Below are 22,931 nucleotides of genomic sequence, written 5' to 3'. Positions count from 1 at the left end.
CATATTGGCACAGCACTTTAAAAACACACTGCAAATGAATTTGTTGGTTATGTGCTTAAAATTTCGAGTCATATTTTATTTCATTTTATTTTCTAATAATACCAATATGGCCGTTGGCACTTCATGTTTAGGAATCATTTACCTGGTTTTCCAAACCTTGTTTTAATGAAACAGAACAAAGGGTAACATAAGCCTAACTACATTAGCTGTTAAAGTACAGAAAGCAGCAAAAAGAGGCAGAAAAAACACTTTGGCATCAAAACTCACACAGCCATCTCTACACATGGCGACAATGTACATATCTTCATTTCCCAAAATAACACCAACTTAATAAAGGAAATATTTGATTTAAATCTTGACACATTGACATTTCAATTTCGAAGGCTGTCTAATAAGTCCTGTTTTCTTGTGCAAAGTTGAAAAAGACCCAGTTCCATTGGATTCTCTGTTCCTTTTTCTTCATGGAATATTAATGGTGGGGAGGGACCGGATTCAAACTCTGACGGTTACACCTTTTCTCCTAGCTTTGCCATTCTCATTGCCAAAGCTGTGGAGAAAAGAAATGGAGAACGATTCAGTGTTTTACTTGACAAGTCCATCTTCCAACTGATGCTTTTCTGCTCTCTTGTTTAAAATCTTCTAATACACTTGTTTTTCACACATATCAAATGCCCCGGTGTTTTTACCGATTTGCGTTTTGCTTGGAACAGCTATATCTGACAATAATAACGTTTCTCAGAATGTACGTACGATCAGAAATGTTAAATCTTATATAATGCAAGACAGGAGCTTATGCAACGGTTTCTCAAGCATATATGCTGAAGAGGCCACTTTGGTTTCTGCTGGCTCTGTTCAGATGCCTGTGAGATTGCTTGGTGAAAAATAAAGCACTCAAGGACAAGCGCTTCACAACAGACACAGCCAGTGAGCCCACGTGTTGTCTGAACACCTCGCTCTTCCTCTCAGTGCCGTAGCAACCCAGAGGCTGGATCATGAAGGAATGGTTGAGAAGGACATGTTTCAATTATGATCCAAATGAGAATGTATTACATTTAAAATGGTTCGACTAATTACACTTATTCGACATCAAGTAAAAAAGGTTATGGTTTTGTTGATGGCAGTCAGTGTTAAAACTGTTTTAGTACACTTGGTGCAAGTAAAGGAACTTGAAGGATTAAAGGGTGTGGTTGATAACAGTGTTTCATGAAAGAATTTCAAATTTCATGAAAGAAAAAAGAACACCCGTTGTTATTATTGTTATGACAAAGTTCTTTTAATGCATTTTGAGTATATATAAAGAAATACCGTACAGTTAGCATTGAACAATGTTTACCATTGGCATTAATGATAAACATTCATCTCAAATACAATTCAGTAACAAGATAAAGCATCTCATTTGCCGACTGAGGTGTATCTCATAGAAAGCAGCTGCATGATTTTTGGTTTTCCTTCAAACACCAAGTCAGCAACACTAGATGGCGCTGAAGTCTCTAATAAACACAAAGCAGATGAACGGTCATGTCACAACTCATTTCTGCTGGAAGTTTCTTTTCATATAATTATATGATAAGAATCTTGGTTGGCAAAGTCTGTTTACGTTGAGGTCATATGAGTATTTTTGTGTTCTATGACTGTATGTTGAGCAGAAGGTTAGCAAGAAGCGGTAAAGATTGACCATCCTAAGCAGAGATTGTGAGTAGGCCAGGCAGAGACACACAGCAGTGTAGGATCTTCAAAGCCCGAAAGATCAGAACGAATATGCTAGGAAGTTAGCGAAAACAAGAGGCCCAGTCAATGCTGGATGAAAGGGAGAAAGAGAGAGGGAGCGATAGAGAGACATAGTGAGAGGATCTGTAAGATCGCCGTTGCTTTTTGATGCTGTCGTTGATACCTGCGGTGGCGGAGACCGCGTTCCCCTCCCTGTCCGCCTGTCGGTCGAGGCAGGGGCTGCGCTTGATCGGTTTGTGGCTGAACGTGGGCCGGTGAAGCTGGAGATCGTCCGAGTTGTCGGAATCTTCCGGATATCCCGCGAGACTGGAGGCTTTGGCTGTCAGGCGGGGCTGGAAGATCTGACTTCGGTAGCCCTCGGGGTGGTACGAGATGAAGGAATCCTTGCTGTCGGGGTCGTCGTCGTCGTTGCCAATGACGACCAGCTCGGCCTGGACGTCTTCCTCGTCCTCCTCGTCCTCCGCCGTCTGGTAGCCCATGAAGATCATGGTGACGGGTTCGGAGGCCAGGTCTGGAGGCAGGGTGTTGACGACGTTGAGGGCGGACTCGTCGTCGAGGTAGAACGGCGACTGTCGCCTGTGCTCCTGCGCCGTGCCCTCAATCAGAGGTACAGGGCAAGGTGACTCTCCACACCTCTGGGCTGAAGAGAAGGTGGATGGTTGGAGCCGGTTCGGGCCCGTACCTGATCCACCTCCGTTACTGAGACCGTTCCCCTGTCCAGTCCTGATCTCCTGGTGACCTCCAGGGTGAGGCAGGTGCTGGGAAGCTGGGGTGTGGATGTTTGGAATGTGAGACTGGGACTGCTGAGTTTTCTCTCCCCAACTCCGAGCTCCATCTCTGGGTGTGGTGTCCAGCTGGAAGGGGCTGGGGGTCTTACTGGGAGCCCCGAGACCTTCTTCCCAATTTTGAGCTTGTTCACTGGACATGATGTCTAGCTGGAAGGGGCTAGGGCTGGGAGTGGGTGTCTTGCATGGTGTCTGTCTTCCTTCTGCCCAAGTTTGAGCTCCGTCCCTGGGTATGATTTCTGGCTGGAAGGGTCTTGGGCTGGGTATGGGGGTCTTGCGAGGTGTCTGTCTTCCCTCTCCCCAATTTGGAGCACCATCCCTGGCTGAAGGATCCTCCTGAAGAGGGCTTGGGCCGGGGGTCTTGTTAGGAGTCCGGTGCCCATTTGACCCGGGGCTGAGCTGCACCTCATCGGGCCTCTTGGGGGTGTCGGGCCTGCTGGCCGGGTACGGGGCGGCATAGACGGGCTGGTGGTACTGGACCTCACTGGGAACCTTCCCCTCTGTGGCCTGGCGTAGCAGCTCGTCCACCTCCAGGTGGCTGAGCTCCCCCACACCGTTGCGGGCCTCGCTGCCCTCGGAGGGCAGAGCGTAGACGGACTTCCTGCCGTCGTCGAACACCTTGACGCCCCGCTGCTGGAACTCCTGGGGCGTGAGGGTGGCCGTGGAGACCACCTGGCTCTCACCTGTTCGGTGATCCCTCTCGACGCTGATCTCCATGGCAAACATGGCTACGGGCGGAGAGGAGGAAAGAGGAGGACGGTGAAAGCACGCCTTCATTTCTCGTTTGGTCTAAATCAAAAGGCAATGTGTTTCTCAAATAGCCCATTCCATTTTCTACAGCTTGAGAAGAGGAAATTATAGCTTTTGAATTTGTATAATTGGAACAGCGGAAAGCGCAATCACTCACAAAGTGTGACAGTGGTGAATCAGAAACTTTGAATGACTTTCTCTCTCGACTTTTACCTGAAATATTTCACGGAAATATTCCGAACAATGCCCATCTGTGCTAAACTGACAGAATAGATATGACCTGAAGTCCACTTGCATGTTATATTGTTAGATGGCTCATGAGGTACGGTTGATACCTTTCTTTGGCTCCTCATCTCTGTCAGGCTGTGGTTTGGGACTAGGGTCCTTCTGTGGCAGAGATTCATAAAACTGGGACAAGTCTGAGATGGGTGAATACATGTATTGGATTGGATCTGTGAAAGACAAACAAACGGCCAAGTGTGAAGTAGTTTGTCTTCATTCTTATTGATGGATATTAGAATATATTAGAATGTGTCTTAGAAACACCTAATTTGTTAGAATACACACAATTAAAGCTCTAACATTCTAACAACTCTTTACATGACCCTTCATTATGTAAAAAGGCCTTAAGGAATGGAAATATGTACCTGTCTGGTATTCCGCATTTAGTTCCTGTGTGAAGATACAGTTGTTCAAAAAATGAGAGAAAGAGTAGTTGAGAGAATTGATCAAGACCAAAAAGTAAGAAGGTTAGGATGAGGCACAGCAAAGCGATTACTGTCAAACGTTTGAGTATTCGGTGATCTTGTTAAAGTCAGACAGCACGCGGTGAACCAGAAACCCAGGCGAAGTGTTTCAGAACCTGCTTCTGACACCCTGAGCGATCCATTAGAGAACCCTTCCCTCACCTCACAGCATGTAGAGGAGACCTCCCCTAACCAGGACCTCAAACCAATCCGTGCATGCATGCACCCACACAGCAGGCGACAGCAGCAATTGGTTCACCTATCGCAGATTCATGCCCCTTCCCCCACCACCCTCCCCTCTTCCGTCGACCGCCGGCAATCAACACACGGCGAAACAGGGCCGTTCCACACAGAGAGACAGAGAGTGCCGGAGCGCTACCTTGATGATGTCTTCCGGCGTCTTCTCCACCTCCTTCAGCCTCCTCAGGATCACCTCCTCGTTGGCCGAGATGCTCAGCTCCTGGGTCTCCAGGCTCTCGATCTCCTCCTCCATTCTGTCCACAGAAGACATGGTCACATGGTCACATGGTCACATGGTCACCCAGCACGTACGGCCCCGTATGTGTTCCTGTGCGCTTCCTTCAGGCCTACATACGCAGGTCGCTAGAACATGCTTCAGAACTCAGAAAACCTTCACATTCCTAGGATCCCTATCTCAATTTTTTGGCCCTTCAGACGGTGTTCTAGAAAGCAGTGTTATGGTCTTGGTTAAGGGGAGGGTTATGTTTGTCTGAATCCTCCAGCGAGGGCTGGCAGCTATCAGGGAAGTTAATCAGACAGGTCGCTGAAGATCAGCTCTCCCTTTCAAGGCCATAATCTTCCTTTCAAAACAAATGTAGACTTTGTGGTACACATTTGGACACATGTATGTGTTGGAATAATGCTATAGCATAGCATGAACGGATTATGGGTGACTGCCACTTGTTGTCGTCAAGGTAGGAGCATGGTGATTTTATACAGCATATGACTGTGTTAACCTGGCGAATCCAAGTAGCATCTTGAGATGCCTTCCATTGATAATAAACCTGCATGTTTATTTCAATTGTCCATGGAGTTATGATTAAACACATTTTTTTTACACTAGGCCAAAGTAATGGAGAGCTTAACCAGCCCTAGAAAGAGCTGCTTTTGGTATTCTCAGTAAACACTGGCGAGATATGAACAGTTTTTTTAATTTGAGTTGTTGTGGTTTTGTCCTGTATGTCTTGTTTGTCTTTTTCTTGCGATGGACCCTCTTGTGAGTCTGAAATAAAGTTTTGAATTAAATTGAATAATTCTTATTGTCCCATAAGTGGGAAAAAAAGATGAATAAAAACACAAATCAACCACGTGTTCCAGTGTATGTATGTGTGTGTGTGTGTGCGTGTGTGAGAGAGAAAGAGAGGGAGGGAGAGAGAGGCCTCAGAGCCGCGTGCAGTGTGAGTGGTCAGAGCGGAGCGGTCTGCTGCTAAGAACACAGGTTACGTAATGTGTGTGTGTGGGGGGGGGGGGGGTAAACTGTCTGAGACACAAAGCTCATCAGCGCGGGGTTAGGCACAGTGAGGTGTCTCTGCGTAATCCACCAAGCGCTTCCCAGTCTACCGTATCAAAGGTAAAGCCATGGATGGGTGAGGGGCAAGCTGCTGTGGAGCTGGTGTGGATGGAGGTACACGTGTATTTGTTGTGCACGCTCCCTCCCTCCTTTACTCTCCGTGTTCCTTTATCGCTCTTCCTTATTTCTTTACTTGCATTCCTTCTATCTTTCTTTGCAGTTCTTTCTTCCATTCAGTCTTTCTATTCATCTTTAATCCCACTCTCTCCATCTCTGTCTCACTCTTTCTCACAAATGTACTCAAACCCCCCCCCCCCCCTCCTTGTTAATCACACAGGTTTTTGACACTGTTCTTGTGGAAATTCCGTTCCTTTCGAAATCCAGTTTTCCCAAACCGCTAACCTCAACTCTAACCTCGACTCCATCCCTAAAACCATCCCCAACTCCTAATCCAAACCCTAAAAGTCATTCTGGCCCTCCCACTCATTCTAACCCAATCACTAACCAGGAAACACCGTGGAATCAACACCTGAACTTGTGAGGACCATGAATGTCCCCCACCTGTTCAAACGTTCCTCGTATTTGTCTTGAGGTGACTTCTGTTCCCTGCAAGAATTGTTAAACAAGGCCACACACACACACACAAAGAGAGAGAGAGAGTGCCCTACCTGTCGATGTTGGACTGCAGCAGGACAGTCTGGTCTTGGTGGTCCTGGGCCTGCTGTTTGATGGCCTGCTGCTCCTCCTCGTTCTGGGGGCTCAGCCCATCCATCAGCCACTGCTCCCTCAGGGCCTTTTTCTGTTCCGACAGAGAGAACGTCAATACGGTCCCCTTTCGATGTTAGAGTTTGTTCTAGGGATGTCTGCCAATGGACTAGGCTTTCTGTTTTTCTGTGTGGGCTTTTAGTAGATGACAACCTGCACATAACAAAAAGCTGTTTTTGTTATGTGTCATATGTCATATATTTCTGGAATAGAAACACATGCAATTTGAAGGGGGTCCTAGTGTGGGAGATGCTGTACCTTGAGGTATTGGAGTTTCAGTTTCTCCTCTTCAATTTGTCTCCTTTTCTTGGCGATTTCCTCCTGGACTCTTCTCTTGTCCTTTAAGACAAAAGAAACAGATGTCAGACAGATTGATCGGTTTCAAGACCTTATCTATCCCCTCTGTAGCAAATCACTTCATTTTTTCCATGTCAGTCAGTGTACCCCAGAAACACTCCACCTGTTGTCATTTTCACATCCTCAACTTTGAATTGTCAGCTGCTGAACAAAGCCATTAAGCGATCTCATAAATCATCCAATGGGCCGTCCCAGAGACCCACCGTGACCAATCAGGGTGGAGAATGCTACGCATCGTCATTCTTTCTGTTACCTGATATGACCTCATAGCTAGACCCATCGTGTGTGTGTCGTCCATCTGGCCAATGTGACAGTTTAGCAGGTTCTGTTTATTATTAGAATTGGGCCTGGACTTCATGTTCCCTGTTGTTTCAACATATTCTCAGCCTGGTTCACTGTTAGTCGGACATCATGTTATGTTCCACCAGGATACATGTATACGCTTCTATTTTAGTTGAAAGAATACTGTTATATTCTTGTGCAATACTTTTATACTTTTATACTGAAATGTTTTCTTGTGTGATTGACATTATTTACAGTATCTTTGTTTTGGTTTTTATGCTGTTTCTTTCTATAATGCACCAACTGAAGTGGCACTCTTAATTTTGTTGTGTGCGGAGCTATTCATTGACAATAAAGTCTTTCAATCAATTCAATTTCAATTACATTGGGAGTTTTCTTTCATTAAGAAAGTCACCCTACTCTGCCCTCATAAGTTGGTGTGCACATGAATGTGTACAGGTGTGTATGTGTGTCTTTGCGCACATGCATAAAACAGTCATTGTTGCCTATGTTGAGCTTTGCTGCCTAAGTCCCTGTCTCTCTAGGCCCTTAGTCATGAAACTGAGCCCCTAGTCGTGAGCCCCCCACACAACAACTGCCCCCATACTCCACACCGACTGCCCTCACGCTCAACAGAGCCGGGTACACTGACACCAGTGAAGCCAGGTCCCCCGAGGACACAGGCAGGGAGATCTAGAAGAGGGTTGGACATGGATCAGACCAGAGGGGATCTCAGTGTCGGAGCCCACATCATATTAGAAATCACACGTCTCTTAACTGGGTGTTGAGCTTCACATCCCAAACCAGAGCTCCGAATGTCCTCCCCCGTCCTGAGCCCTGCCAAGCTTAACACAGGGGCCACCTCACCACAGACCGTACCCGACAGACAGAGAGCGGCGCCGAGGGGTCGAGGCTGTTAGCATGCTTACCGTGATGGCCAGGAGCCTCTCCTTCAGCAGGTCGGCTTCCTCCATGCTGACCTGGAACGCAGAGAGCAGAGAGGGAACCCCACACGGATGAATAAAGGGGTGTGCGTGTGTGTTAGAGACAAAGAGAGTGAGAGAAAAACAGAGGAGAGAGAGAGAGAGAGAGAGAGAGAGAGAGAGAGAGAGAGAGAGAGAGAGAGAGAGAGAGAGAGAGAGAGAGAGAGAGAGAGAGAGAGAGAGAGAGAGAGAGAGAGAGAGAGAGAGAGAGAGAGAGAGAGAGAGAAAAACCAGAGAAGCTGATGGATCGACAGAGAGAGACAACTGGGGGTTGTGGTGTGCGGCAGCCCGGGGACACGGGAGCTGGTCTGGTGGGAGCAGAGTGACAGAGTGACAGGAAAGGGAGGGCAGATCTGAGGAGTCAGCAGAGGATGAGCAGAGAGAGAGAGAGACATCTTGAAACCAGGTCCTAATTGTGAACGACGACAGCAGAACGCATCTACGGCGAGGGCAAGTCTTCCAACGGGATGAAAGAAGGGAAGGACGGAGAGAAGGAAGAAGGAAAAGGGAAGGATGCCACTTAAGAAGGAAACACACAGACGAGTGTGTGTGTGTGTGTCTGTGTGAGCGAGGAACAGGAGGGGGTGGTTAAAGATGGGGCAGCTCGTCCCTAATAGAGTCCCGCTGAGATATCTAGCGTGTCTGTGAGACACATCACACGATAGATGTATCCAGTCAGGCCAACTGACAGACAGGTGCTCAGACAGAAAGACCGGCTCTGGCCTGTTGTTCTGGAATCTACTGTTGCAGTCGTCCATTTTAATGTCCCCCAGTAAATAACTGGTCAAGAGACTGAAGTCACACAAGCACACACACACACATGCTCAGAGCTGGAAAAACAAAGATCTTGAAACTGTACATGATTGGCTGAAAGCAAGGGCCAGGACTCTGAAAAGAGTGGGGCCCAATAAAAACTTTGAACTCGCGCAAAAAATACCAACCATGTGAAACCATAGTGCTAACGGCCACTGTGATGTTAGTTCAAGACACTAAACTTCCCAACACAGGACGAATACACGCATCTTTATTGCAGCCGTAAAATATTAGCTCTCATCATTATGAGTCGACCAGCATGCTGTCATGAGCTTGGATTGTCAGTTAGCGGGTTATTTATGACGTGACTATATGTTGATGTGTTATTAATAGTGTGTGGGGACTTTCCCTCCCTCCTTCCTTCCCCATCCTCTCTTGTCAACACTTAAGGAGGCAGGATATACAATATATCTCCTCGCACAGATCCACAGAGGCACAGATCCAAGGTCAGAGGCCACTCAAATAACAACCCTGAGCTATGAAACAGGACAGGATCCTATTGCTATCTGCATGCCCCGACACATTTATGACGCACACACACACACACACGCACATTTATACAGCACACCCACACACACATTTATACAGCACACCCACACACACGTTTATACCACACACACACACATTTATACAGCAAACTCACACACACATTTATACCACACACACACATGTATACCCCCCCCCCCCCCCCACACACACACACACAGACAGACATGTATACACCACACACATACACAAGGCACTGACTTCCCTCCTCTTCCTGTCTGAGGGCCAGGACCCCTAAAGATTTCCCGTCCTTGAAAGACAATGACAAGTTAAAAATGAGCCTGAATGAAAGAAATGACGTCACCAAGAGATGGTTGACGCGCTGTCCTCAAGGAGGAATTTAAATAGAGCTTGACTCTTGTGTGATACTGCAAGGCATTGATTTCCTGACAAATGTGGACACAGCTGTTCGTACCTACATCCATGGGATCATTTACATCAAGAGTTAAATGAGATTTTACATAAATACAGAAGACTACAAACAAACAGTGTTCATGATGATTAATTAAAGGACATGATTTGATTCATTTTTCTCACATCCCAAATCGTCTTGACAGATTCTCAAAACGGAAAGCAAGGCATTCCAAAATCGAATGGACTTTTCACAAGGCATATCGATAGCCACCCATGATGCCACGAAGCGAGGACCCCATACTGAGCGATGAAAGCTCCCTGGTATGTGAGATGTGATTTATAAGGTGTGTGTGTGTGTGTGTGTCTTCGGCAGAATGCCTCTCTCAGTCTTGGGGACAGATGGCTCAGGCTCTCCCCACTGAGCCGTACAGACCTGAACAAACTGGTCAACCACATGCCATCCCATCCTCCATTTACACAGCCTTCTTTTTCACTTCACAATCCCTCCCTCCCTCCCTCCCTCCCTCCCTCCATCCATCCATCCGTCCATCCGTCCATCCGTCCATCCGTCCATCCGTCCATCCGTCCCTCCGTCCATCCGTCCATCCGTCCCTCCGTCCATCCGTCCATCCGTCCATCCATCCATCCTTCTTTTACATCTGAAAGTCTGAAAGTATTTAGCGCCCACTTTCCTCATATAGCATGCTGTTCCTACTCTTGTGGTGCGACAGTCTTTCATGTTATTTTTCCCCCCTCGCCCTGCATCCCAGCATAAAGTAAGTCTCTTATAGAAACGTCTCCATTTACAGGGAATTAGCTCGACTGGGAGCTGAAGTCACAATAGAGCACGACTCCAAATATATACGGGCGGTAATGTGACCTCTCATGTCAACGGACGGGGACGTTTATTTGTGTGGCGCCGATGTTCACATCGTTATTAGCACCTGGGCTCCTTAAATGTCAGTGTGTCTGATCCCTGGGCCTCGGTGCTACCTCTGTGAAACCAAACACACACACACACACACACACACAGGGCAGCTGACTTTACATAGTCAATACACAGAGGAACAATGCAGGCATGCCCACATGTACATGCCATACGTGTGTGTGTGTGTGTGTGCGCATGTGAAAGACAGAGATTGCCATGAACTGAGAGAGAGAGAGAGAGAGAGAGAGAGAGAGAGAGAAAGAGAGAGAGAGAGCGATGGAGTCCAAAACGAGGCAGCAGAGAGTGAGAAAGAGCGAGGGGGTGTATCTGTGTATTGACGTGCGTGTGGAAGGGTGTACAGGCATGTGTCATGACCGTAGAGAGCATGCACAGAGCCCGGGCGGGGCCCTCACGTGTGTGCTCCACACACAAGCCCACCGTTTCCTCACTCAACGGTGAGACGGAATCACAATTATCACCTCACTTCTAACAGATGGTCTGAAGATCCATCACATACGGCCGTGTTCCGTGAACATGAACAATGTATCCAACTATGCTGTACATTCAACTGGATAATCGTGTTCGAAATGTTATATGACTGTATTTACGCGTGAAAATGTATGACTATTTACATACTGCATGTATTCATAGCCATACACATCTATGCGTTGCGGAACATAACGGTGGTTGTGAAGCTTGATGTTGGACGTTCGTTAATGCGATAATCCACGATATATACGACCGAGTTCTAATTTTACATTGCTTCCCATTCCAGTGCTGTCAGATCAGTTTGAATGCATGGCTTATACAACGTGTATGGATTGGGTTTATATAACTGAATTCTTCCCAGTGCTCTATGGAAAGAAGTGGGAGGGGGCTGAGGAGGTGGGGGGTGTTAGTCACAGCCGAGGGAACATGTACGCTATCAGAAAGGCTCACACACACCCACAGGTACACAAGCAGAAGCGACACACACACACACGTTTACGAGGCCACCGAGACCGGACACTGCTGTCCTGTGTCCGGTGCCGTAGCTCTCCTCGCCCCTGTTGAACTGGTGTGCTCCCTGCAGTGCAACCTTCCTCCCAGTGACTCGACACAGCAGATCTCTGAGGCCAGGACATCCCTGCTGGAGGGAGGGAGGACAAGACCGGGGAGAGAAGGCTGCAAATAGCCCACACTGGCTCAGTCTCCTTTCTCCTTTCCTCTCCATTCCTCTCCTCTCTTCTTCTCGATTCTTTTCTCCTCTCTTCTTCTTTCCTCAATTCTCCTCTCCTCCCCACCTGTTGACAGCTCAGTCAGCCCAGATCCACCCTGGCTAAAAATAAAAATCAGTCTTACAGCTGGGCTACTAGTCTGCCAGTGTGTGTGTGTGAGTGTGTGTGTGAGAGAGAGAGTTGATAATCATTTGACCATGTGTGTGTGGGTTTGTGTGTGTGCAAGTGTGCCACTTGGCCTGTATACGTGTGTGTGTGTGTGTGTCGTCGGGCCCTTTGAACTGATGGTTACCAGCAGGTGACGTAGGCCTGTTGGCCAGAGGGCATCTGGACAGAGACTCAGCAAAATGCCACCGACAGTCAGAGTGATCCTTAACCTCTCCCTGCTCCCTGGTCAAACACCTGGCTCACAGCCAATCACACGCACAGGCCAATGGGAGTGGGCTGTCTGGAGTGTAGCTACTGGCTGACATGGTCCACTGTCTGTCTCAGGCAATCATAACATGTTTGGCCAGTGTCAATAGCAGCTTCTATGATGTACTGTAGTTCATAGAGGGTCTAAGGTCATAAGTAACGTCAGAGATAGGCGACTGTACACTACTGTACTCTATACTGTGTGTGGGGATCCACCCACAAGCACACACACACACACACACACACACACACACACACACAAGCATGCACACACGCACACACACACACACACACACACTCACACACACTCTCATGCATTTCTCATACACACATACACACTTTATTTGCTCTCTCTCTCTCTCTCTCTCTCTCTCTCTCTCTCTCTCTCTCTCTCTCTCTCTCTCTCTCTCTCTCACACACACACACACACACACACACACACACACACACACACACACACACACACACACACACACACACACACACACACACACACACACACACACACACACACACACACAGAGGTCGAGAGACAGACAGTCCACTGTGGGTCTATCACAGACAGGGCTCTTCAGTTCAGGTGAACACACCTGCTAATCCCTCATGCTTAATCTGATCTCTCCCAGATTAAGAGGACAATCTGCTGTCTGAACGAGAGGGGGACACACAAACGTGAAGTATTCATAGTCTAGAACACCATGTGTACCTCACACAGTGCTTTCACATTTTTTAAACCCAGAAAACATTCTTCATCAACTGTATTTCCTTCATGGAAACACGAGTATTTGTGCACTTCATGTGCTTCATCAACTGTATTTCCTTCATGGAAACACGAGTATTTGTGCACTTCATGTGCTTCTCATAATTTTGGGGGTTTGTGTATGATCACAATGCTACAGGATGTCTACGTTTTACATTGTTACTACCTAACTTGCAGTTTTTCATGGGATCTGTAAAAGTATAATGTCTGCGCCAGGATATTTTAAAATAGATTTCAAACCTCAATGAGCCTTTCATGGTTAAATAAAGGTTAGAAAAATGCAACGAGATTGACTACCAGCCATAAATAAATTCAAATGAAATCAAACCAAGCTTGATTCCATTGATGGAAACTGCAGACATTCACGACAGTAATTAGAATTCATCCCCTGCCTGCAGACGTACAGTACTGATGAGAACCAGACTTGGAAGAGGAAGTCTCAGGAAGGCATCTGCAAGTCTGGTGCATCCTGATGAGAGCATGCCATTCAGTGCTATTAGCATGTAGCCCTCCCCTGCGCTTCACAACCAAAGAGCCGGCTGTTCAAATGGAGATGTGTGTGGGAGGAGAGGCCAGAGAGAGGAACGTCACCGTAAGTAGAGCCCACTGTTTCGGTGTGTGTGTGTGTGGGTTGAGGGGTCATGAGTGCTTAATGTCTGTTTGTGTGTGTGGGGGGGGGTACATAATTGCAAAGACTATTTTGTGTCGATTTAAAGCGACCGCCACCAAATATTAGCCGACGTACTCATCGTCACACAGAAGTGTAGTAAATGCACAAGCTTTTAACCTACTAAAGTCAACCCCCGCCCCCCCCCCCCCCCCCCCCTTACACACACACACTTTCACTCCCTGCTAACAACTCCCGGTGTCACAGTGAAAGTGAGCGTTAACGGCGGACGCCTTAAATCTGCCGTCCTGAGCCGTGGAGACCCCCCGGGGCTAGCGCCCTGGGGGGAAAGCCGAGAGCTTTAGAGGAATTAAAAGATTACAGAACTAAAAGACCCCCCCCCCCCCCCCCCCCCCCCCTCCCGACACACACACACTCTTCATAGACTCCACTACACAGAACACAAAACAATTGCCTTGACCCATCAGGTAAATATGAGCATAAACATTGCACGTGAAGTTGCATTTTGTTACATGATACTTGTGTAATAAGTGTAAGAGACTTTCCTCTCAACTAGCAGGCTGGCTGTAACTAAGAGGTGGCTGTACCGTACAGGATGAGCGCTGTTTCACAGTTCATGAAGCTTATTTTACACATCCACCTCACAAATGAACATGGATGTACATCAAGATTTGAACAGACATGCGGAAACAAAAGAAAGGTAAGGACAGATTGGCAGACACAGCAGAGTTGTATACAGACATACTGGAGGATAGTGTACTCACCAGTCGTGTATCTGTCAGGAGTTGCGAAGCGTGTGTGTGCGTGTGGCCGTGTGAGCGTGTGTGTGTGTGTGAGAGAGAGCGTGTGTGAGCGGCTCAGCAGTGGAGGACGCTCGCTCTCAGGAGCGTTGCGGCGGAATCCAGCATTACTGATACAAGCCGTGCTGGTGGACGAGGGGTTGAGACGGGGTTAGCTCTGACTGGCTGACTGCCCTCTCGCTTTCAATACTCTCTCGCTCTCTGTTGCTCTGCTCCCTCCCTTCTTCCTTTCTCTCTCTCTCTCTCTCTCTCTCTCTCTCTCTCTCTCTCTCTCTCTCTCTCTCTCTCTCTCTCTCTCTCTCCTCTCTCTCTATCTCTCCCTCTCCCTCTCCCTCTCCCTCTCCCTCTCCCTCTCCCTCTCTCTCTCTCTCTCTCTCTGCTCTCTCTCTCTCTCTCTCTCTCTCTCTCTCTCTCTCTCTCTCTCTCTCTCTCCCTCCCTCTCTCTCTCTCTCTCTCTCTCTCTCTCTCTCTCCTCTCTCTCTCTCTCTCTCTCTCTCTCTCTCTCTCTCTCTCTCTATCTGAGAAACAACCCCCTCAGCTTCCCATGAGTCTGTCGAAGATGAGCTGCTCAGCCATGTGCGTGCAGCAGTGGACTGCCAAAACAATGGCTTTTTACACACCCCCACAACCACACACACACACATCCACCCCCACACACACACATCTACCCACATGCACACACACACACACACGCATACACACACACGCACACACACCCACACACAAACACACACACCTATATTGTCAAAGCTCTGAGTGTGCGTGTTTGACTAAAGTATACGTGTTTGTGTGTCTGTGTGATCAGCTGTCCCCGCCAGTGACGGACATGCACAGCCATCAGCGCTAACACACAATTAGTGAATTACCTCTCTCTAAAATTAGCTCCAAAGACCTAGGCAGTCAAAGTGAGGATGGCCCATTAGTAGTCCCTGTCTGTATGTGTGTGTGTGTGTGTGTGTGTGTGTGCATGTCTATTGTCATTTAAAATGACTACGATAAACCTCCCAATCTCAGATACTTTCCAAGCCAACAGCCAAATGCTGCTGGATCTCCGGTTCATCTCCTGGTATTATCAGTTGACCCAGTCCTCTGACCCAGTACACCTACGCTGACCTGGTTCCATGCTGGCTGCGGTATGTGGGTTGATCCACCAGATAAGTTGGCAGGTTGTTCTTCCTAACCCCTAATGCTGTCCTGTGAAGCCAACATTTCTGGCTTTACGTTCACCTAGCTTGAGACGAGGCTGATACGCGTTGTAAAGTGAAACGCCAAAGGCGCACCCACGCATTCATTTGGGCTCGCGTGACGTTTGGTACCGTCGCACACGTCAAGCGGCGCGCGCCGCGCCGTACACCCCGACAGGTCTCAGTCTCGCTTGTGTTCACGCGACTCGTGATCAGCAGAGCCGTCCCATCGTGCCTACATACTTCACACTGCGCCATGGAGGTACGGAACATGTGTATCCATGGCAACCAGCTGAACCCAATCGCCAACTGTGTAGCAGAGAGAGAGCTCCCCGGTCTAAAGATAGCCGGCACCGGGACGACATAGAAGCGGAGCTTTAAACACCGATAGCTCACAGGAGAGAGATGGAGGCCGGTGCTCGGCGTCTCTCTCATGACAAAATGGCTTGAAGTCCCAAAAGTCAAATCAAATCACTTTTGCAATGTCAAAGACTTCCGTTTTTAAATCATAAAGATTTGAAGCAATGCTAGATGCCGACAGGGTCCTTCTGACCAAAGGCAGGTCGGGCCCAGTTAGGGCACATGACACACGGCTTGTTTACAGACCTCGGAGGGTGAAGGCGAGCGCGTGCGATGACCTCACGGCCGAGGGAAAAACAGGTCAGTGTTGACCAATCTGTCACCAGGGCCACACATACCTCGGAGACATAACTCACAGTAACAGAAGAAGACTCTGATAGTTTGCTTCATCCAACCAGGGGGATAGAGAGACAGGCAGACAGGCAGACAGACAGACAGACAGACAGACAGACAGACAGAAAGACAGGCAGGCAGGCAGGCAGGCAGACAGGCAGGCAGGGAGGGAGGGAGGGAGGTAAAGGAAGGCAGAAAGACAGGCCGTCAGGAAGACAGACAGATAGACCGGCTGGCTGACAGATGGGCAGACAGGTGCGCAGGTACACAGGCTGGGAGGACAGCAGGCAGACAGACAGCCCGGTCATTAGGCCGACAGCAGAGAGACGGCTAAAGGCAAGGAGACGGGAACAGAGGCCGTCCCACAGCTCGCTCCGCTCCTCCTCCTCCGCCTGCTCAACTCCCCAAACTGTCAATCCCCCCCCCCCCACTCTCCCTCCCTCCCTCCCTCCCTCACCAGCGCTCCCCATTCCCTATCAGCTCGCTAATGAATGGAAATGGATGCGGAATCTGTGGTGAGCTCATCTCTGCTCAGCCTGGACCCACTGAGGAGGGCTGCGGGCTCGTTTGGAGCTTCCCACTCACATTCTGTTGCGGAGAGAGAGAGGGAGAGAGGGAGGGATAGAGAGAAAGAGAGTGGAGAGAGAGAGAGAATCACCCCTGGTTACAACTCAGCCAACCAGTGCACAGTTTTACTGCAATGTTATAAACTTGGAATGGAAGGAGGGACTGTAGCAAAAGATTTAGTCCAATAGTTTTTACTTCCATTTTTTTCATCACGTCTGTGTGCCGTGTAGTGAGCTGACATCATTTCCTGTTTTTGGAAAAGTCCAGGAAGAATCTTTTGAGGAAAATGCCTCAAGGTCGCGTCTGACAGGAAGATTGGGATTGTTTGTCACCCACCTGTTGTGGCCACGAGCCACAACATGCCTCGTCCTGCTGTGGTTTTGATTTGCTGCTGCGCTAGCGCGCTGTGCTGACTTCAACCACATAGATAGCCAGTTAACATCAGCTGACTGAAATAGCTTTCGTGTAATACATTCCGTCTCAAGGAAACACGTGTCCTATTCAAAGAGAACAAGGAGTAAGCATTCAAGGCCCGACTACTTTCAATTGGAGGGAGCACGTGACTGTTGCCCTGTGAAAAGAAAGCGGACACTAAAATGAACTGATGGGAGGTGCAGGTGATGAAACAGAGAGAGACAGAGTGAGAATGAGAGAGAGGGAGAGAGAGAGACAGATCGAGACAGATAGAGAGAGAGAGAGACGGACAGATCGAGACAGACAGAGAGAGAGAGAGAGAGAGAGAGAGAGAGAGATGAGAGAGAGAGAGAGAGAGAGAGAGAGAGAGAGAGAGAGAGAGATAACTGGGGGTTGTGGTGTGCAGCAGCCTGGGGACACCAGAGCTGGTCTGGTGGGAGCGACAGGAGGTCCAGATTGGTCATCTGTGTATTGGTCTGCCACTTCCTCTACAGGAACACACAGAGAGGGGCAGCTGACAACTGGACCAACTGTGAAACACACACACACACACACACACATACACACACACACCAGACACAGCCAAGTCACACTGACTTCATTCTGCTCTGCTATTTTTCTCTCTTCTGTTTCCTTTCGTTCTTCATATTCATCCTCCCATTCTGGTCCGCACTCTTGTCGCTTGTTGTATTGGACTTTGTTACTGTACTTCAGATAGCTGGATTCTGGTCAACCAGGTTAATCCAATTCTATAAAGATCATGTCTTTTACGGTACAAAAATACACCTGAGCAGAAATGGAGGCAGAAAAATAACCCTAATTATAACCATAGTTGAGACATGCACAGAAGACCTTTCTGTTTGTGTTGATGTTTGGTATCACAACAACATCCAGGTTTGGTCTCCATAGCCCCAAATGCCAATCCAATCTCCAACCCACACGCACACATGAACACAGCCTAACATTCCCTCCCACATGCAGCCCCCCACTAACACACGCACGCACACACACACGCACACAAATGCATACATGCACACACACGCACTCTGGCTCACATTCCCTCCCACGTAACATGTCCACACACACACACACACACACACACGCGCATACACAAACAACTGCAAACACACATGCACACAGGCTTAAATTGCCACCCACATGCAGCCCCCACTCTCACACACACACGCACACACACACACACGCACACACACACGCACGCACACACACACGCACACACACACACACACACACACACGAGTGTAGTAAGGTTCTTGACAGAGGTGTTCTCCTGTGAGCTCTTCAGTGTTATTACGTAGTGTGGCTCTGTTTTCCTCCACCGTGTAGCCACAGAGAGACGGCTCACTGGGAAACAGGCTCAACGGCGCCCACAATGGGTCATACTTTGTCATTACACACAACTGTGCAATTCAACAACGAGTAGCAGTCGCTCTGGATAAGAGCGTCTGCTAAATGACTAAATGAGTTATGTCTCTACTATAACTCCTGTCAAATTTCAAAGCGCAACATCATTCCGTGGAACATCCCTGCGGGGCAGAAATGCTGCAAACACATTGACCTGTAAATACGGATTATAATCACGCCGTGACGTCCTCCTCCACCAACGTGCAAGTGAAGTTAGCAGTCAGCTCACTTGACCTACATAGAGAAGAATGTGGAGCCAGGCACAATGTGACTAGTGGCTGTTTCCCCAACACTGTCACTGCAGCATCAGTGTGTTCACAGAAAAACACGTTTCTCACCCCGTTTCACACACCGTACCTGTGGTTGGGTGTATGTGTGCGTGTGTGTGTCACAGTCTCCGTTGTCAGTAACTGTCCTGCTACGTCCTCTTATTGCCCTGCTAGTTCCACATCCTTCATCTGAAAGGTAGGATCCTCTGACTTCCTGGTTCACAAACCAGGAAGTTCACCCCCCACCTTCCCACATCCCCGTCACGCAGAAGAACGTGGATGTCGGACGGGAAGTTTCATTACGCAATCACACCGTCTAGGGGCTCATCGAGATCGTTTGTCACAGTACAACGGTCAATAGAAGAATCCATGCGATGGATGGCAGAGAGCCTTCTAACGCTGTCCCAGGGTAGCGAGGAAAAGATGGGCGACCCAAGCTGGAGTTGGCAGATTCAGAGGCACCCTGGTTGGGGGGGCAGGTGTGATGAGAGGGGGAGTGGAGACTGGGGGGTGGGGGGGCGGGGGGGGTTTAGGTTTATGGTGTGCGACGCTGGACCTAAAGTTGTCCGTCGCAGACAAAACAGGACGAGCCACGTCATCGGCCGGGATTAGCTCATGCCCTGTTGCTATGGCAGCGGCTCCAAAGCGGCGGGAGAGGAGCCGTTTGGGAAGTGCGGTGCAGTGACCTCGGTCCGCCGTTACGTGGCGCAGATCTAGGACAGCTGTACGGATCAGTGTTCGATTGTCATTCCAGTGTGTTTGATTCGTGTTGCGGTGAGCTCCTAGGTGACTGATCCGGTGGCGTCAATGGGACTGGGTGGAGCCAAATAAGTCTCTCAATGTCCCAGAGAGAGATAAGGTGGATAAAAGGCTAACTCTGCAACTGGAAATCCCCCAGCCTTAAAGATGTGACGTGTGTTGCACTGTAAGCGAACTTCATCATGGTTTAATCATTGTTTAATACCGGTCAAAGATCTGCCTTGAGCCTTTTTTAATCATCAGGTTTTATCACACTGAGAGATGAGAGGGGAGATGTGTCAGTGTGTGTGTGTGTGTGTGTGTGTGTTAAGTGTTTATGTATACATAGGTGTCTGTGTGTAGGTGTGTGTGCGTGTGTGTGTGAGTGTGTGCATGGCGGTGGGCGTGTGTGTGGGACTGTGTGCGTGTGTGGAGGAATCCAGTCCTGGCCACAGACTAATCATTGTGGCTGGGTGGAAGGGGACTGGCTCGCTGGCAACCCCTCTAAAGAATTCCTTGGCTGGGATGTGTGTGTAGCTCCGTCCTCCATCTCAGCAGTCCAGGATGACCCCCCCCCCCCTTAACCCTCCCCCCCGCCTCCGTAAATATACTCAAAGCAAAGCTGTTGTTTACGTTCATCCGACAAAAAAAGGAACTGAAAGGTTGAAGCCGAGAGGACAAGGAATGCCGTTTGACGGGAAAGAGCCTAGTGGCGCCGCGGTGGCCCTTTGCGTCCGACAGATGGCAGTAAATCCAAACGGATGCAGCTGCTCATATCCCAAAGCCACAGCGAGGAGAGAAGAGGGACACAGATCAAGTTACGTTGTCGTAGTAGATATAGAATACTGTCAAGTGAACTGTGAGTCACACCCTTGTAGAGTGACTGACGAAGCTGAATTGGGGAGAGAGAGAGAGAACGTGAGAGAATGGAAAGAAGAGAGAGAGAGAGAGAGAGAGAGAGAGAGAGAGAGAGAGAGAGGGAGAGAATAAGCATTAAAGAGATCCACAGAAAGAGAGGGAAAGAGAGATGGGGTAAAGAGAGAGAGAGAGAGAGAGAGAAAGAGATAGTGAGAGAGACACAGAGAGAGAGAGAGAGAGAGAGAGAGAGAGAGAGGAGAGAGAGAGAGAGAGAGAGAGAGAGAGAGAGAGAGAGAGAGAGAGAGAGAGAGAGAGAGAGAGAGATGTCTCCAGCCTGGTGCATCAGAACCAAATGCCGAGTCAGACCATTTCTCTTACCTCCTGCTGCGTCTAACTTTAATAAGACACGCGCGTGTGTGCGTGTGAGTGTGCACGTGCGAGTGTGTACATGTGTATTTCTGTACGTGTCTGTGTATTTGAGTCTGCGTGCATTTCTCAGAGCGACAATTGTCAGAAGGCCCTTTCATCATTTTACTGGAGGTCTTTGAAGAATGGAAATCTAGTAGAAGTCTGTGAAGAACAACATGTTGTGAACTCAGTCTTGAAATCCTTCAAGGTCTTCAGTAGATCCCTGTCAAAAGCAATAACTCACCAAGTCAGCTTGAAGACTTAGCTTGCCCTATACTCTAGGTATTTCTTTGACAATGAAACGTCTGTGTTTGTGTACATTGTGTGTGTACGTGTGTGTGTGTGTGTGTGTATGTGTGCGCGAATGTCTACCCCTGGAATATTGAATATTCTATGTATGGTAGCTTTCCAGTCCCTTCTATTGCTGTGTTAGGAGACACTGTTCAATTTGATCATCGGTATTGCCTATACAGCACGTCTGAGAATTGCAAATCTGGAGGCACACACGCACGCACACAAGCCTGCGTGCCTATACACACACACACACACACACACACACATACGCACAGACACACCCACTCATTCATATTATACACATAAACATTCAGACACTTCCACAGAATCGTCTTGATGTCCTCGTGTAGAGCAGCTAAGCTGAGAGCGCCTGCTTTCAGGATCCAGGCTGAGGGAGAGAGCAGGTTGAGTGAGGGAGCAAAACTGACAGCTGCACTTAGCAGCACTTTGGACGTTATTCAGCAGGTGTGGTTGTCATGGTGATTATTCACGCCCGCCGATGAAAGGCAGTGTCCACCATCGCCATCTCTCTTTCTCTTCTATCTCTCTCTTTCTCCTCTCCCTCTGTCTCTCTCTTTCTCTCTCTCTCTTTCAATTCAATTCAGCTATTAGCATGACAGTCACTACAACCGTATTTCCAAAGCTAGAGGCACAATAACAGATAACTATACATCAACAAATAATCATTTGTAAGACACAGTGACAACAAAATCAAAACTAGATCAAAACAAAATCAAAACAAAGATAACTAAAGTGAATCGTAAATAGTGAAATGGACAATACATATAATAAATAGAAGGTAAAATGTTAAGGCTGGTTACGGTACACTCAGGTTTTCCCTCATTTCATGGCACTCTTTAAGAGATCGTCCAGATAGGGAGACTGTGTGTCCCTCCCCTAAGAGTACTTTCATCTTTTCATCATCAGACAGTGTGGTGAACGATGGTACAAGGGTTTCAAATTTATTAAAGAAAGGCTGTCTGGTATTTCTTTCTCTCTCTCTCTCTCTCTCTCTCTCTCTCTCTCTCTCTCTCTCTCTCTCTCTCTCTCTCTCTCTCTCTCTCTCTCTCTCTCTCTCTCTCTCTTTCACACACACACACACACAAACACACACAAACACACACACTGCTTGCCCCCCCCATACATATTCTATATGCTGCATGTAAACTAGAGGCACTCACGCGAGTGCACATCTGAAAGTGTCACTTTGATTTACTGAAGGCTCACAGTGGCATCTGTACCTTGAGGTGATTTAAATGTCACGTTGTGCCTCCATATTGACTTCAGGAAAATAAATGTGATCACAGCTTTTTATACATTTCCAAGTGTCTTGCAGCTTGACTTGGCAATCATTTTGATATACGTTGTCTGTCAGGGTGGGGGTCTCTGTAAGAGGGGCGGAGGGACACATAAAGGGCTCTTTGGATGCTAGGAAGACTTTGTCCGAAAATGGCTTTCACGGCAATTGTGTGAACACTAGTTTAATACAGAAGGTGTGTGTGAATGTGTGTGTGTGTGTGTGTGTGTGTGTGTGCGGCGTGTGGGACAGGTCACCGGGGTCACTTGTCAAACGTGTGAACTTCGGTTCTTCAGCTTGATGGGCTATTTTGGGTTTTCTGGGAAGCGCCGGGAGCGTAATTGTAGAGGATGCGACTTGCCCGCTAACCTTTATCTAGGCAGCCATTCATAAAATACTC

General features: G+C 48.2%; 1 protein-coding gene across 3 annotated transcripts; it reads right to left on the bottom strand.

The window, feature by feature from the left end:
* Positions 1-67: 67 nt before the first annotated feature.
* On the bottom strand, positions 68-14,538 carry palmdb (palmdelphin b). 3 transcript variants are annotated; one of them, XM_067251785.1, is made up of 9 exons: positions 14,352-14,538; positions 7,874-7,924; positions 6,564-6,644; positions 6,209-6,339; positions 4,389-4,503; positions 3,911-3,935; positions 3,599-3,715; positions 1,892-3,241; positions 68-547 (listed from the first exon to the last, which is right to left on the bottom strand). In XM_067251785.1, the coding sequence occupies exons 2-9, from the start codon at positions 7,916-7,918 to the stop codon at positions 507-509; spliced, it is 1,905 nt and encodes a 634-aa protein (XP_067107886.1). In that variant the 5' UTR covers positions 7,919-7,924; positions 14,352-14,538; the 3' UTR covers positions 68-506. The 3 variants fall into 3 exon arrangements, with proteins under 3 accessions (XP_067107886.1, XP_067107885.1, XP_067107884.1); XM_067251784.1 differs by lacking the exon at positions 68-547 and adding an exon at positions 1,284-1,490; XM_067251783.1 differs by lacking the exon at positions 68-547 and having other exon boundaries at positions 1,423-3,241.
* Positions 14,539-22,931: the final 8,393 nt, after the last annotated feature.

Source organism: Osmerus mordax, chromosome 15 (genome assembly GCF_038355195.1).
Source record: "Osmerus mordax isolate fOsmMor3 chromosome 15, fOsmMor3.pri, whole genome shotgun sequence".
Taxonomy (NCBI): Eukaryota; Metazoa; Chordata; class Actinopteri; order Osmeriformes; family Osmeridae; genus Osmerus; species Osmerus mordax.
Note: the sequence above shows the minus strand (reverse complement) of the source record. Positions and strands in the feature narration are given on the sequence as shown.

Excerpts from the sequence above, each read along its gene's own strand:
- palmdb (XM_067251783.1), bottom strand. The coding sequence starts at position 7,918 with ATGGAGGAAGCCGACCTGCTGAAGGAGAGGCTCCTGGCCATCACG. Across the intron at positions 3,936-4,388 it reads CGCCGGAAGACATCATCAAG|GAACTAAATGCGGAATACCA; the intron begins GTAGCGCTCCGG and ends ATCTTCACACAG. Across the intron at positions 3,242-3,598 it reads AGATGAGGAGCCAAAGAAAG|CCATGTTTGCCATGGAGATC; the intron begins GTATCAACCGTA and ends CTCCGCCCGTAG.